Genomic DNA, 16,186 nt, shown 5'->3' on the forward strand with positions numbered 1-16,186 from the left:
TCTTATGGAGCAAATACCCTCCCCCCCCCCACCGTTACCTTATTTTAATTCTGCCACCCTCCCTCGCTGGGCGCGGCTGCCTCTCTTGCAGAGAGCAGCACACAAAGCTGCCTGCCTGCTCCCCAAAAGAACCGATGGCTGACGTGGCTGCCTCCTCTAGTGGAAGAGCGGCATTCAAAGCTGCCTGCCTGGTCTCGGGACTGGGCAGGCAGCCAGCCTTGTGCGCCGCTCTGCCGTTAGAGAAGAGAAGAGGAGGCAGCCGCATCAGCCGTCAGTTCTTGCAGGGAGCAGGGAGCAGCCTTATGCGTCACTCTCTGCAAGAGAGGCAGCCACATCCAGCGAAGTAGGGTGCCAGAATTTAAAAAAGGTATGGGAGGGGGGGGGAGCACATAACACAAACACATGTTGAGATACAAGACAGATATAGATGCAAATTCATACAGGTACACACATAATGAGTTTTATGGTGAGCAATAGCAGTAAATTTAAGAGACTTAGATTGCACTTTACGTACATGTCCCGGTTTAGAACTGTCATTTCTGTCATATTAGGGGCAGCTGAAAAGTTTTCAGCCCAACCAAGAGGAGAATGATATTCCATACTTATGAAATGAAACAAAAAGTGTCAAATCATTGAAATTAAAAGCGTCAAGAAAAGTATGGAATAACTTGTAAGTTTCATGGTTCCACATCATTCTCTTCTTGGTTGGGCTGAGAACGTCAGCAGCCCGTCGTAGTATAAGCAAAACTAATCCATTTGGAGAAATTGTCCCTGAACGACATCCCGCATTCTCATACATAAATATAGGCGTCAGCCCTTTGTCTGCTTGAGCACCTCCAGCACTGAGAACCTGTATGCAAAGTCCTATGTCCATGGAGAACTAATCTGTATTCACTTTAACACTCCCCCCCCCAAATTGACACAAGTGAAAACATAAAACATTCATTTAAAAAAATACAAAATTGCATTCTATTTCAGCTTTTAAAAACTCAGGCTTAATTTTTAGCTAGATGGCCAGTATAAGTGCCATCAAATAAATGAAACTGCAAATCACTGTTGTTCATTAGTGTTTCTAAATTCAGTCCTGGAGTATCCCCTTGCCAGTCACGTTTTCAGGATATCCACAATGCATATGCATGAAAGAAATTTGCATATAATAGAGGCAGTGTATGCAAATCAAGTTTATGCATATGCATTGTGGATATCTTGAAAAACTGACTGGCAAGGGGGTACTCCAGGTCCAAGTTAAACAACTTTTACTAGCAATGCAAAATGCTTGGAGGAGGTATAGACCTCAGAGATCCAAAGGCAACTTACATGTCCTACTCATTAATCCCGACTAGTATGCTGCCTAACATAGACCAACATCTATCATTGGTCAAAAACCTCCACCATATTACACTAAGGGCTCCTTTTACAAAAGTGCGCTAGCGTTTTTAGCGCACGCACTGGATTAGCGTGCGCGCTAACTGAAAAACTACCGCCTACTCAAGAGGAGGCGGTAGCAGCTAGCGCATGGGGCAATTTAGCGCACGCTATTCCGCGTGTTAAGGCCCTAACACACTTTTGTAAAAGGAGCCCTAAATAATTTGCAATCAATATTCTGTGCTCAATGTACAATGCTGGAAATACATGTAACTTGTGGTGTGGGGTGAAATTAAGCACTTATCTCAACCCTGAGATAAAGTACCAGCCACATTTAAAAAAATTATCTACATAGTTGCCATTTAGTGACAATCACAAATGTGCTTTTGAATATTGCCCTCATAGTCTTTTTACTTTTCTGTGGATAAATATTATGTATTTTGAAATTTTGGGAGGGGGAAAATGTCCTTGGTGACAAAATATTTTTGGTAGGGAATTCAAGCAATGAAATTTTTTTAAATTTGGGTCATTCTTTTCCATTGTATTTTAAAAAAATATATTTATTTTTCACATATAATCCCGTTTGTCAAAGGTGCTGGGATTTGCAGCTGAACGTGGCTGATAACGCCTGCTCCTGGGGGGACAAGAACAGCAGAGTAGGGCCCCTCCCAAGAGTAGCAGTGCAGAGGCAGCCCACCCAATGTACAGTGAGGCTCCTAATTCCCTCTTGAGGGTCTCTATCACCATGGGGTTGTAGAAATCCCGGATAATGGAGTTAGCAGACCAGCAGACAGGAATAAGGTAGAAAATTCCTGAGAGAATGAAAATTATTCCAGAAATGATCATTATGTAGGCTTTTGCTCTTTCGTCTTCCACACAGTTGGTGCACTTTGCTCCAATGATACTGACAAATAATCCCAGGAAAGCCATGAGGATAGAGATGATGGTGAGGGCCCGGGCAGCCTGGAGGTCCTGTGGTAAGGCCAGAATGGAGTCATAGATCTTGCACTGCATCTGCCCTGTGCTTTGAACGATGCAGTTCATCCACAGACCCTCCCAGATGATCTGAGCCACAATAATGCTGTTGCCGATAAAGGCTGTCACCTTCCACATGGGCAAGGCACAGGAGACAATGGAGCAGAGCCAACCTGCAACAGAGAGTGCCATGCTCAGGATCTCCAGCCCGGCAGAAGACATGTTGAGTTGCAAGAAAGAGGGATGGATAAAAAATGGTGAATACAAAAACAAGAAAACAAAAGAGCTGCTGAAATTCTTGTATAGTGGGATACAAATTCCAGATCACTACCTGGCTAGAGGTATGTTCCAGATTGTCATCTGTAGAATTTCCTTACCAGCACAAATCAAATGAAACACTTTAAAGTGTTTTCTCTCTCCCTCTTTGTCTTTTTCTTTCTTCTTTCATTCTCTCAATCATGTGTTCTCTCTAGAAGAGCTAAGCTCTGGGGATCAAGTTTTTATACCTGCAGGTGTGTGGGAGGGAGTAACTGGAAGCATAAAAGTGAGCATAGGGAGATTGATGGAGTCTCCAATAGCAACCAGTATAATAATTCCCCTTTGTGGGTTGGTTGTTTTTTTTTTTATAGATCCAGTTGGCAGATGGCCCATAGCAGTAATGAGAGACTCAGAAACACAGGAAGAGAGAGGGAGGGAAGGAGGGAAAAATAATGTGATAAATTTATTTGATTGCTATCTGCTGCATTGTTTCTTTTATATTATGGAACAATTATTCTGCCTTGTTGTTTTTATCTTTGCTAAACCTCAATTAAAATTAAAAAAAAACAAAACCCAACCCCCAAACCCTAAACAGACAATAATAGGGAGAGAAAGGTATCCATAGAGACTTCTGTACCTTGTCATTTTTCCCTATCATCAGTTTATATATTACTTCCATGTTCATAAAGCTTTTTGAATCTGAATCTGACAGAAAGAGAACGTGAGAAATAAAAGAAGCAGACTGGCAAATTTGGAGAGAAAAGGCAGTAGAAACAATTATCCCAATGCAGCTATTTGCACATGTGCAAACAAACATATGGCTAGATGGACTGACCTCAGAATAACAGCTGCTCTCTCTGGTGAAATGCACTTAGAGCAACAGAGGAAAAAAGGTATACACACAGACATACAGAGAAAAAGAGCAACAAAAAAAGAAAAACACTAAAATAAAAGGACAGAAAACAAAAAGGATGGTGGGGAAAAGAAGATGGTAGAAGTAAGAGAAACAAAAAAAAGGGAAAGAGGAATGAAATGATCAACATATCATATTATGATATTTACTGTTTGATTCTACCTAAAAGCTTTCAGGCCCAGATGCACTAAACCAGGGGTCTCCAAAGTCCCTCCTTGAGTGCCGAATCCAGTCGGGTTTTCAGGATTTCCCCAATAAATATGCATTGAAAGCAGTGCATGCACATAGATCTCATGCATATTTATTGGAGAAATCCTGAAAACCCGACTGGATTCGGCACTCAAGGAGGGACTTTGGAGACCCCTGCACTAAACTCTTCAATTGTCAAATGATCATTGCTAAACCAGTTTGGCTGGTTTAGTGACAATCTAATTTGCCGACCTGATGTATACAATGGCTCACCGTGTGGTCTTCCATGCATTTGTACGTTCTCCAACTCTCCCATGCAAATAACCTATTAGTATTAAAATGAGATCAATTTTAAAATGAGCACGCCGATCAATGACCTAACGTCACTAAGGCATGCACTAAATTTAGCAATGGATAATAGTGACCCCCTAAAAATGTCCATAGGAGTGGCGTTAGGTATCTGAACCAATCAGAGTCTTAAGCCCCTCCCAGGGCATCCCAGGATGCACCTGGAAGGGGGTCTAAGGCCCTGATTGGCCCAGGTGCCTAAGACCCCTCCAATGGTAGGGGCCTTAGGTATCTGGGCCAATCAGGGCCTCAGGTCCCTCCCCAGTGCATCCCAGAATGCACCGGGAAGAGGAAGGCCCACTATTTTGAAAGACCACTGGCAGAGAAGCTTATACAGGTAAGCAGGAATGACTGCAGCATGTGTAAGACTATGTTGCCAATGCCTAGCTTATATACTGTATCATGGCAAGAAGTGGCTACAGCAATAAAGTTCAATGAAATTACTGAAGTACATAAGGCACATCTTATTTTTTAAATTTTTTTATTTATTCACTCTTCTATACCGTTCTCCCAGGGGAGCTCAGAACGGTTTACATGAATTTATTCAGGTACTCAAACCAGGGTAATACTGCTTGGGGCATAACAGATCATGTTTTACTTCTTTACCCTAGGGATGCATTTCAAATTACCCTCACTTATCTTTTTCTCCAAACCTCCTGGTTCCATGAAGTTAACCACATGATCTCTTGATCTAATTCCATCTGACTCGCTGAAACTCCCATTTCATGGTCTCCTCCCACTTGTTCTTCTACTGATAAATCAAAATCTCTTCTCTTGTCTGCTTTTTTCTGGCCAATGCCATCCTTGGGTTCCTCTAATTCTGCTAATTATAGTACTATTTCTAACCTACCATTTCTTTCTAAACTGATCTTTATTCAGCATTAGTCTACTTTACTCACTTACCAGCTGGGTTTGATTGCAGCCATAGCACCAAAATAGTGCTTACTACTACCTTTCTTATATAGTAACAGAGTAAATGACGGCAGATAAAGACCCAAATGGTTCATCTAGTCTGCCCAACCATACATGCTCCATAAGTTAATCATTTAATTTAAATGGTCCTTTTTCATGGATATTTCTGGGCCAGAATCACAGAGCCCTGCTCAGTAGTGTGCTTAGGTTCTATCTACTGGAGTCTCCGTCAAAGCTCACTCCAGCCCATTTAAACCATCCCAGCCATTGAAGCACTCCCCGGCACATCCTCAACTGAATGTCCATAAGGGACACAGACCATGCAATTCTACCCAGTACTGGCCTTAGTTCCTTCAATATATGCCCATTATTTTCTGATTAGAGATCCTCTGTATTTAACCCATGCTTGTTTGAACTCTTGTCACCGTTTTCCTCTCCACCACCTCCCTTGGGAGCGCATTCCAGGCATCAACCACCCTCTCTATAAAGAAGAATTTCCTAACATTACACTTGAGTCTACTACCTCTCAACCTCAAATTATGCCCTCTGGTTTTACCATTTTCCTGTCTCTGGAAAAGATTTTGTTCTATGTTAATACCATTCAAGTATTTGAATGTATCAAGTTTCAAGTTCAAGTTTTATTATTTTTAATATACCAACCATCAACATGTATCTGGCCGGTTTACAAAGCTAAAAAGAAATAAAATAAAAAATAAAATAGTAATTTTATAGATATGGGGGAGGAGTGAACATTAAAAGAAGATAAACAATAACTTACATGAATTCGAGGGTAATAAGGGAGAGGAAAGGTCAATAAGTACATTATTAAAAACAAAATTTAAAAGAAAGGGAGGGGCGATATAACATCAGGGATAGGGTCGCTTTGTAAAAGCGGTTGAGAAGATTTTACTGGCTTTGAGAAAGGAGGTATTTAGATGTTATGATATGCATCTTGAAATAAGAATGTTTTTAGTTTGGTCTTGAATTTATCAAGAAGATTTTCATGATGGAGTTGAGGTGGCATGGCGTTCCATAAGGTTGGAGCAACTACAGAGAAGTTAGTTTTCCTAGTATAGTAGAATTATTTGATGGAAAGAACAGCCAGTATGACTCATTTTTCCCCTGTCCCTCCTTTCCTCTAGGGCAATGTCTCTCAAACTTTCTCAAGCTGGGGCACACTAAAGGTAGTGGCCATGGCTTGAGATACCCAGTAGTGCGTGTACATCACCATGATGACATCACACAAATGCACGACATCATGTTGACATCCACACACATGCAGCGGTCTTCCAGACAGGCCCTGAAATGCCAGTAGGTTGTACCAGCAGGGAAGTCTAACAAATATAAACTGAGTACCCCCAACCACAGACCTCCCAAGCTCCACCCTAGACATAAGAACATAAGAACATAAGCACCCAAGCTCTTCCCCAGATCCCGCCCCGTTTACTAATTATAATGCAATTTTTTCCATTCATTTTGTATATACACACAATATACACAGCAGATATAAATTCTCAAAACTGACACATTTCAATCACTATATTGAAAATAAAATCATTTTCTCTACCTTTGTTGTCTGGTAACTTTATTTTTCTGTGCTTTTAACTATGTTTCCAGGGCCTTCTTATCCATTGACTGTTTTTATCTCCACCTTCACTTTCTGCCCTGCATCCATCTTTGGCATTAACATTCAATTTTTCTGCTTTCTTCTCAAAATCTACTTTTCCATGTCTTCCCTTCCTATCTCTCTCTCCTTCCCCCCCTCAGTAGTCCAACATCTCTCTCCTTCCTTTCCCCCATTCCAGTCTGGCATCTCTCTCCTCTCCTTCCCATAATCTGGCATCTCTTTCTACTACTACTACTATTAGTATTTCTATAGCGCTACCAGACTCCCCTCCTTCCCTGGTCTGGTATCTCTCCCTTCCTTTAGTCATCGTACCTCCACCCCCACCCCCCAGTGTAATATTTATCTTTCCCTTCTTCCTTTCTGCCCCCTGTAGTCCATCTCCCTTCCCTTCCTCTCCTCCTTTCTGGCCCCCCTTCCCAGTCCAACATTTCTCCCTCCTTTCCATCAGTCTAACATTTTTTTTCTCTCTTCCTCCTGCATGCTTCTCCTCTGATCCTCCTTCTCTCCCCTCCAACATATCTCTCTCTCCCTCCATAAGTCTAACTTTTTACTTTCTGCCCTCTCCCCCTTCCCCCATCTTGCCCTCTCCATGACTCCAACCCTTTCTGCCTCCTCCACACTTTCTCTCACTCTTCTTGCCTCTTCCCTCAAGTGACATCCTTCTTTCCCACTCCACAACCCATGTTCTCTCCCATGCACCATCTCCCTCTCCTCCACCCCATGTCCATTTCTCCCTGTCTCATCACTCTCACTCCTCCTATAACAATTTTCCTTCCTTCCCTCCCTCCAACCCCACTTACAGCTAATATGCTCTCTCCCCATCCACCATCTCACCCTTCCCTCCAGTGTGTAGCATCTTTCCTTTTCCTCCCCTTCTGCCAGGTCCAGCAGCATCTCTTCTCCCTTCCCTTTCCCTGCCCCCTGCCAAGCAGCACTTCTTCTAACTTCCCTTTCCCTAACCCCTGTCCAGCAGCACCTCTTCCTCTCCCACTGTACAGCAGTACCTGTTCTCCCTTCATCCTCCCCCTTCCCTCTGTCCAGAAGTACCCCATCTCCCTTTCCCTTCTCCCCTGCCAAGCAGTACTTCTGTCTGTAGTGGCAGCTCAGGGTGCTTTTAACTTGGCCACAGAGCTGCTGCTAGGATTAATTTAGACGCAGTTTCATCAGGCAGCCTCGGGGCCTTTGCTAGGCCGACCCATTTCAATGATGCAAATTCCTCTTTCGTCAGAGGCGGGCCAGTTTCTTTGTACTAAATTTGCATAGTACATTAAGAGGCTGCTAGAAGGCATGGAAATAACCACGATGAGCTGTTTTGATAATCAGGAGATAAAATAAGTTCATTTAGCAATGGTATAGTGCCATCGTTAAATGCACAGTGACTTCAGAGAATCTGGACATCAGTGGCACTAACCAGTTAAGTGTAGCTGAATATTAGGTGCCAGCATATTCAATGGGGTTTAACCAGACAGGAGCCTCTCCTCACTGGTAAAACCCTTTTGAATATCAACCTGTTATCATACATGTACTCTAGCTGTATGGATCATTCCCCACCTCAGTGTGCTCTGGATAGTGTGTCAGATTGAATGTGTTCAATTGTCTTGTCCTTAACTCTGACAAGACCATTGCCTGCTGGATTACAGGAAGATCTTGTCAATTACATCCTCTTAGTCTTTTTAGAATACTAGTTCCATTATTTAACTCTATTAGATATTTGGGGGTCATTATTAACTACCAGTTATCTTACACTGATCATTTCCACTTGGTAGTTGTGATGGAATATATGTTCTGTCACCCAGGCCATAGAGATCTGGGGGGAGAGTTTCCCAGAGAAAAGTACTATAAGAAGACAATCTGGGTTTGAAGGTAGTTTAACTTAACACCACTTTCCATTGGGGTGAGTGGTATGGTCTTGCAGTGGGAGGAAGTAGCTAGGAGCTGAGGCTACAGAGGGAGGTGGAAGGCCTAGGTCAGGGGTAGGCAATTCCAGTCCTCGAGAGCCGGAGCCAGGTCAGGTTTTCAGAATATCCACAGTGAATATGTATGAGACAGATTTGCATGAACTGCCTCCTTGAGATGGAAATCTATCTTATACATATTTATTGTGGATATCCTGAAAACCTGACCTGGCTCCGGCTATTCTTCTTTTCCCAGCATACTTAACTTTTGTGAAACCAGTGTCTTGTCCTAATGGATTTTGTGGAAACAATTTACATACTCATTTGAGAACATTTGATTATGAGCCCAGAATGACAAACTATTAGAGGGAACAATGAGTGCTGAAACTTTTAAAGAGTTATGGGCACTTGGATTAATTTAGCCAATTCCCTCACCCTGAGCTTCTAGGGGGATTATAGAAAGGACCTTGCAGATCTTGAGTCTGAGAGATTGAAGTTGGCCTTAGGGTATCCAAAAGAACCTGAATGTGAGACCATGATAGGCTAGAACAGTGGTTCTTAACCTGGGTTCGACCAAACCCCAGGGGTTCGGTGAGTCAGTCTCACGGGTTCGGTGGAGGTCAAAACACACCTCTGACTCATATAACGCTTCGATCACGTTCAATCATCTATCAGTTATTCAGTGATTTTGATCAAGACTGATCGTGTACTCGGTTTCTTGATCTATCAATCTGTAACTAACGCCTTATATACATCAATCAATTCCTGATCAAAATTTGTGATTTAACTGATAGATGATTGAACGTGACCGAAGCGCTTATGATTCGTGATGATACGCCCCGCTTGTCCATAATTGGCTGCAGGTGATCACCCAACATCTGTGCTGCAGGGGATTTGATGCGCACAGTAGTCAAATTGTAACTGTTGTGATGGTACGTCGTGTGATACCTATCTTAATATTTTAATCCCTTACTAACTATGTCGAGCAAAATACGAAAGTGGTCAGACGAATATGTACAATATGGATTCACATGTATAACGGAACGTGATGGGAGTCAGCGTCCTAATTGCATGATTTGCAATGCCAAGTTGAGTAATTCTAGTCTAGCTCCGGCAAAACTAAGGGAATAAAGAAGGGTTCGGTGAACACGCATATGAAACTGGTGGGGTTCAGTACCTCCAACAAGGTTAAGAACCACTGGGCTAGAAAGACAATGACCAGAAGGATCAGAGTTAAATGTGGTTTTCAGGTTCTGTGTCAATGCTATGGAGTTTGCTAATCCTTGTGTGAATCTACCATAGATGACCTAGCATAGGTCTTGTTTATCTCTTGCTTTGGTTACTACAACACTGTCTATGCTTGTATCACTACTGTTAATTTGAAGTGGCTTCAGGCCTAGATGCACTAAAGTCAGTGATTGTCACAAAACAAGTTTTGACTGCTTTAGCAACAATGGCATTTGCTGACCCAATGCACAAAAAGTATCACCGCATGTTTCACCCCTCTATTACCCATTTTCTGATCCAGCCATGCAAATTAGCTATTTAATATTAAAACCCCATGCAAACTACCCGAGCGACTGATGTACTAACATTGCTTGGTGATCCACAAAAAAAAAAAAAGATTAAAAAAAAGCAACTGGCACTTTTATTGGGCACAGATGCTGTGCATGTTTTACACGTCCACAATATTTGCCCCATTAAAGAACCCCTCCCCTGAAAAAAGCACCCCCACCCACTGATGATGGCTCTCCTCGATGTCTCCTCAATGAACCAGCACCAGGGATCAATATCCCCCTCCCGTGCAAGATGCCTACTCCCTCTTGTCAACAAAGGCCCCCCAAACCATCCCCTATCCTTCCCTTACCCTCCCCCAAAAAAGACAGGAGGGATGTCCACTCCCTCCTGTCATTGGATGCTCCCTTAAACCACCCTCCACCCTCCAAACCCCCCACCCCAGTACCTTTGCGTGAAGAGAACAGGAGGGAGGCTCGGTACCTCCAGCTCTGAGATCCTCTGATCCAAAATGGTGGGCCTTCCCCTCCTCGGTGCATCATGTGATGCATGGGCCTAAGGCCCTTCCCAATAGCTCTTTTAGAATCAGCCAAAAATCGGATCGGAGCAGACTCACGCGATCTTACTGATCCTGTTTAGTGCATCTGGTACTGTCCTTACAGCAAATGACAATGCTGCTAGATTTGATTGTCATCCCATTGTTCATTCATCACTAGCTTCCAATAGTATTCAGAGTGGTTTAAGGTTCTTGTCTTGACTCACAAAACTTCATATACAGATACTATGCATTATTTAGTTTCTTTGATTACTTCATATATGCCTGCTAGAGTACCTCAGTCCTCGTCCAAACATCGATTATCAGTATCTGATGTGACTTCAGCCAGACTGGAATTTACAAGGTGCTCCACATTCTTTGTTCCTAGTCTTTGGAATGCTCTTCTATTGTCTTAAAAATCTGCACCTGATTAGAATTAGGGCTGAAAACCCATCTGTTTGAACTGAAGAGTGATTTGACAATTTTCTATTGCCTGTTTAGCAGGGTTGCAATTAAGAGAAGTTAGCAGGAATAAGGTCTCCTGTGCCTGTGCCTGTTTTTTCTTTAATTGTAATTCTCTAGTGCTTTATGAATGATCGAAATACTCTTCTGTCTGAAAAAAATGAATTACCTTTTTCTCATTGAATTTATTAGTATTGTGCACTGCCTTGACATACTATTCTAGAAAGGAAGTATATCAAATTCTCAAAGAAACATAAACCATAAACCACAATACTAGTTTCCACATTAGGAGTCACTACCCAGGAAAAGATACAGGTATCATTATGAATAATTCTGTGTAAAACAGCAGCCCCCCCCCAAAGTAAATATTAGGCAGTATGAGAAAAAATGGAGAATAAAATAGAGAGGCTCATTTAAAAAAGTCCAAATAACATCATAACGGGGAGATTGACACATATCTGACTTGAAAACGTAAGTGAATAATAAAGTAAAAAAATAGCATTTTTGCTACTAATCACCAAAATCAAGAAATATCCAAAGTGGGCATTTTGTGGGCGTGACATAGGCATGATATGGGTAGCATTACAAGATGAGCACCTTGCTGCAATAACAATGGCAAAATGATTAGTTTGGGCATCAGAAAACATGTTCAGAGATGGACCTGTTTTAAAAATAAACAAGGTAAGGAACAAACTATCTTTTGATCTACTAGAAATTTGGTTGTTTTGGAGAGTGGAGAGCAAGAAACGAGCATTTGTCTGAATTACTGGAGTGTTTTTTGAGTGCTGTATTATCTGTCCATCTGCGTCCCTCTCTGAACTTTTATACCCTCACCTAACCAGCCCTGCTCCTCTGCCTGCCACCTCTCTGACCACAAACCCACATAAGAACATAAGAAGTTGTCTTCGCTGGGTCAGACCAGAGGTCCATCTCGCCCAGCAGTCCGCTCCCGCGGCGGCCCATCAGGTCCATGACCCGTATGGTGATCCTTGTGTAAAACTCTTTAATCCCCTTTATCCTTCTATCTATACCCTTTCATAATCCTATCCCTACCTCTATCTGTATCCCTCAATCCCCGTGTCCTTCAGGAATTTATCCAATCCTTCTTTGAAACCCCATAGTGTACTCTGTCCTATCACATCCTCCAGAAGCGCATTACAGGTGCCCACCACCCTCTGGGTGAAAAAGAATTTCCTAGCATTGGTTCTAAACCTGTCCCCTTTCAGCTTCTCTGAGTGCCCCCTTGTTCTTGTGGTTCCCAATAGGCTGAAGAATCTGTCCCTATCTACCTTCTCTATGCCTTTCAAGACCTTGAAAGTCTCTATCATGTCTCCCCTGAGTCTCTGCTTCTCCAGGGAGAAGAGCCCCAGCCTTTCCAACCTGTCTGCGTATGAAAGATTTTCCATACCTTTAATCATTTTTGTTGCTCTTCTCTGAACCCTCTCAAGTATCGCCATGTCCTTCTTAAGGTACGGTGACCAATATTGGACACAATACTCCAGGTGCGGGCGCACCATCGCACAATACAGCGGCATGATGACTTCCTTCATCCTGGTTTTAATACCCTTCTTAATAATACCCAACATTCTGTTTGCTTCTTCGAGGCTGCTGCACATTGTGCCATTGACTTCATTGCTGTATCCACCAGCACACCCAAGTCTTTTTCAAGGTTACTTTCCCCTAGTACTAATCCCCCCATTCTGTAGCTGAACATCGGGTTCTTTTTCCCTATATGCATGACCTTGCATTTCTCTGTATTGAAGTTCATTTGCCATTTTTTTACCCACTTCTCCAGTTTGTTTAGGTCCCTTTGTAAGTCTTCACATTCCTCCGCAGTTTTAACCCTGCTACACCTGCCAAAGCTCCCCCTTCCCCCACCCCTCCTACCTGCTTGTTGTTTGTCTACCATGGTTCCACTGTTTATCCAATCCCAGTCTTTGCTCTGTGTCACTGCCCTGTCTCTGTGTGTCTGTAGTGTACTTTGAGCTGGAGAGTGAGTGCTAACTGCTGCAGCAGTGTATGTCAAAAATGTGTATGGGTATGGAGAAACTGAGCGAGTGCTGCTGTTGCTGTGTGTGTCTGAGGACCATGTGCCAGAGGCGGGAGAGTGTTTGTCTGGGACTCATTGAGACATCTGGGTTTTACTTCCATTGCTTTCAATGGAAGTAAAACCCAGATGTCTCAATCCATCCTCCTTTTTCTGGAGCCATATGGTAACCCTATGCTTGTGGAGACAGTGGGGTGCACCTATTTTTGTGGGAGATGGATGCACTCAATGCACTGCTAGTAGAAGGTTTTCTGCAGGTGGAAGAGAGTGGTGAGGGAGGTCCTTACAGGAGATACTCTCGTATGAGTGTGTTTAGTCCCCATACCTGCTTCCTTGACCTTACAGGCCAGGAATGAACATAAGAACATAATTGTCATACTGGGACAGATCGAAGGTCCATGAAGCCCAGTAACATGTTTCCAACAGTGGCCAACCCAGGTCCCAAGTAGTAAACAGATTTTATGCTGCTTATCCTAGGAATAAGATGTGGATTTTCCCAAGCCATTGCAATAATGGCATAAGGACTTCTCTTTTAGGAAATTATTCAAACCTTTTTTAAACCCTGCTAAGCTAACTGATTTCACCATATTCTGCGGCAATGAATTCCAGAGTTTAATTAGATGTTGAGTGAAGATATATCTTCTCCAGTTTGTTTTAAATCTACTACTTAGTAGCTTCATTTTTGGAAAGTATGAACAAGCGATTCACATCTACCCTTTCCACTCCACTTGGTATTTTATAGATCTCTATCATATCACCCTCTGATCTATCTTTTCATCAAGCTGTAGAGCCCTAGCTGCTTTAGCCTTTCCTCATAGGGTAGTCATCCCATCCTTTTTATCATTTTCATTGCCCTTCTGTGTACCTTTTCTAATTCTGCTATATCTTGAAATGTTAATTCAAAATTAACATTTCAATATATAGCAGATTTAAAATCAATAGATACCGCTTTGACAGGGCTGCCATACATAGGGTTACCAGATTTCCTCCTTAAAAACCCTAAAAAACTACGACATGTGGCCCCAGCCTGTTCTGCCCCCAGTTACATCCCATTCTGCCCAACCCCTGCCCTCAGCCCCGCCTGTACACGAATGTCTCTTTTTCCCCCGAGCTCAGAGCTGCGTCTGGAGGGCCTCCAAGCTTTTGCGCTAGGAGCCTCTGGGCCAGCTGGAGGATCTTCCACCTCATTCCGTGGGGTTCTTCCTGGGCAAGCTGGACCCCCTCACTGGCCTCATCCTGGTCACAGCTCTGATCTAAGCACCAGCTCCTCTGCCCAGTGGCGTACCAAGGGGAGGAGCCGGGGGGGGGGCAGTCCGTCCCGGGTGCACGGCTTGCGGGGGTGCACAGCCGGCTAGGTACGGGTCCTCCTGCCCTTCCTCTCCCCCAGCCCGCGCCGCTGCAATCTTACCTCCCACCGCTGACAAGAAGTCTTTCCGACGTCAATTCTGACATTGGAGAGGACGTTCCGGGCCAGCAAGGCAGTGATTGGCTGGCCCGGAACGTCCTCTCTGACGTCAGAATTGACGTCGGAAAGACTTCTTGTCGGCGGTGGGAGGTAAGCTTCAGCGGCGCGGGCTGAGGGAAAGGAAGGGCAGGAGGACCCAGACCTGGTCGGTTGTGCATTCCCCCAAGCCATGCACCCGGGACGGACCTCCCTCCCCTTGGTACGCCACTGGGCAGAGGAGCTGGTGCTTAGATCAGAGCTGTGACCAGGATGAGGCCAGTGAGGGGGTCCAGCTTGCCCAGGAAGAACCCCACGGAATGAGATGGAAGGTCCTCCGGCTGACAAGAAGTCTTTCTTACATCAATTCTGATGTCGGAGAGGACATTCCGGGCCAGCCAGGCAGTGATTGGCTGGCCCGGAACATCCTCCCCGATGTCAGAATTAACGTCGGAAAGACTTCTTGTTGGCAGGGGGAGGTAAGATTGCAGTGGCGAGGACCCGGGGAAAGGAAGGAGAGAGGCGCTTTTTTTTTCCACGGCAGGGAGGGCAGGATGTAGGCAGGCATGCTGGCTGGCTTTAGCGCAGCAGGGAGGGAGGGAGATAGGTAGGCAGGCAGGCTGGCTGTGGGGGTGGACAAAATCTGGAAGGTAGTGGGGGGACATAAGGAGGCACTGGGAGCACTAAGGACACAGGAAGGAGGCACTGGGGGCACTATGGACACGGGAAGGAGGCACTGGGGGCACTATGGACACAGAACAGAGGCACTGGGGGCACTAAGGACACAGGATGGGGCACTAGGGGCACTATGGACACAAGACGGAGGCACTGGGGGCACTATGGACACAGGAAGGAGGCACTGGGGGCACTATGGACACGGGAAAGAGGCACTGGGGGCACTATGGACCCAGAAAGGAGGCATTGGGGGCACTATGGACACAGGACGGAGGCACTGGGGGCACTATGGACGCAAGACGGAGGCACTGGGGGCACTATGGACACAGGACGGAGGCACTAAGGACATAAGAAGGAGGCACTGGGGGCACTAAGGACATAGGATGGAGGCACTGGGGGCTCTAAGGACATGGAAAGGAGGCACTGGGGGCACTAAGGACATGGGAAGGAAGGAGGAAGGGAATAGAAAGGGACAATTGTTGGGCCTGAGTGCAGAAAGAAAGAAATGAAAGAAAGGATGCACAGTCAATTAATAGATGTCCCCTTTTAATGAAAAAAATAAATGGTCACGTTACCTCTGACTTACTTTCTCTGCCAATACAAATCAAACACCAGCTCCTTTATTTTTCAGACCTCCCCTTAGTCAAAAGAACATTTAGAAAATTAGATAGGTATACTCATCTTTAGCTATGCGGGTGGGGGTAGACACTCCCACCTACCCCCACCCGCGTAGCTAAAGATGAGTATACCTATCTAATTTTCTAAAATATTTTAAAGTCATTGTTAAAAAAGATTTACAATAGAGGCCGATGACAACTATGGGTGCCAGTGCTCTGTATGATCTAAAAGTTTAGTGGCATACAGAGGTACCACCGAGGTCTGTAAGCTAAGAAGCCAAGAAGCTAAGAAGTCTAAATTCGATAAATCATTTAAGACTACAAATCATTCAGAATGCATCAATTAAATTAATAACGAAATCCAAAAAGTTTGATCATGTAACACCACTCCTTAAAAAGGCTCACTGGCTTC

The 16,186-nt window shown here is 44.1% G+C and overlaps 1 protein-coding gene across 1 annotated transcript; it reads right to left on the reverse strand.

Annotated features, from left to right (window-relative positions):
* Nucleotides 1-231: 231 nt before the first annotated feature.
* On the reverse strand, nucleotides 232-2,791 carry LOC117361081 (claudin-9-like). The gene has a single exon (XM_033945930.1). The coding sequence runs from the start codon at nucleotides 2,560-2,562 to the stop codon at nucleotides 1,933-1,935; it is 630 nt and encodes a 209-aa protein (XP_033801821.1). The 5' UTR covers nucleotides 2,563-2,791; the 3' UTR covers nucleotides 232-1,932.
* Between the last annotated feature and the right edge of the window lie 13,395 nt (nucleotides 2,792-16,186).

This window comes from Geotrypetes seraphini, chromosome 5 (genome assembly GCF_902459505.1).
Source record: "Geotrypetes seraphini chromosome 5, aGeoSer1.1, whole genome shotgun sequence".
NCBI classification, from domain to species: domain Eukaryota; kingdom Metazoa; phylum Chordata; class Amphibia; order Gymnophiona; family Dermophiidae; genus Geotrypetes; species Geotrypetes seraphini.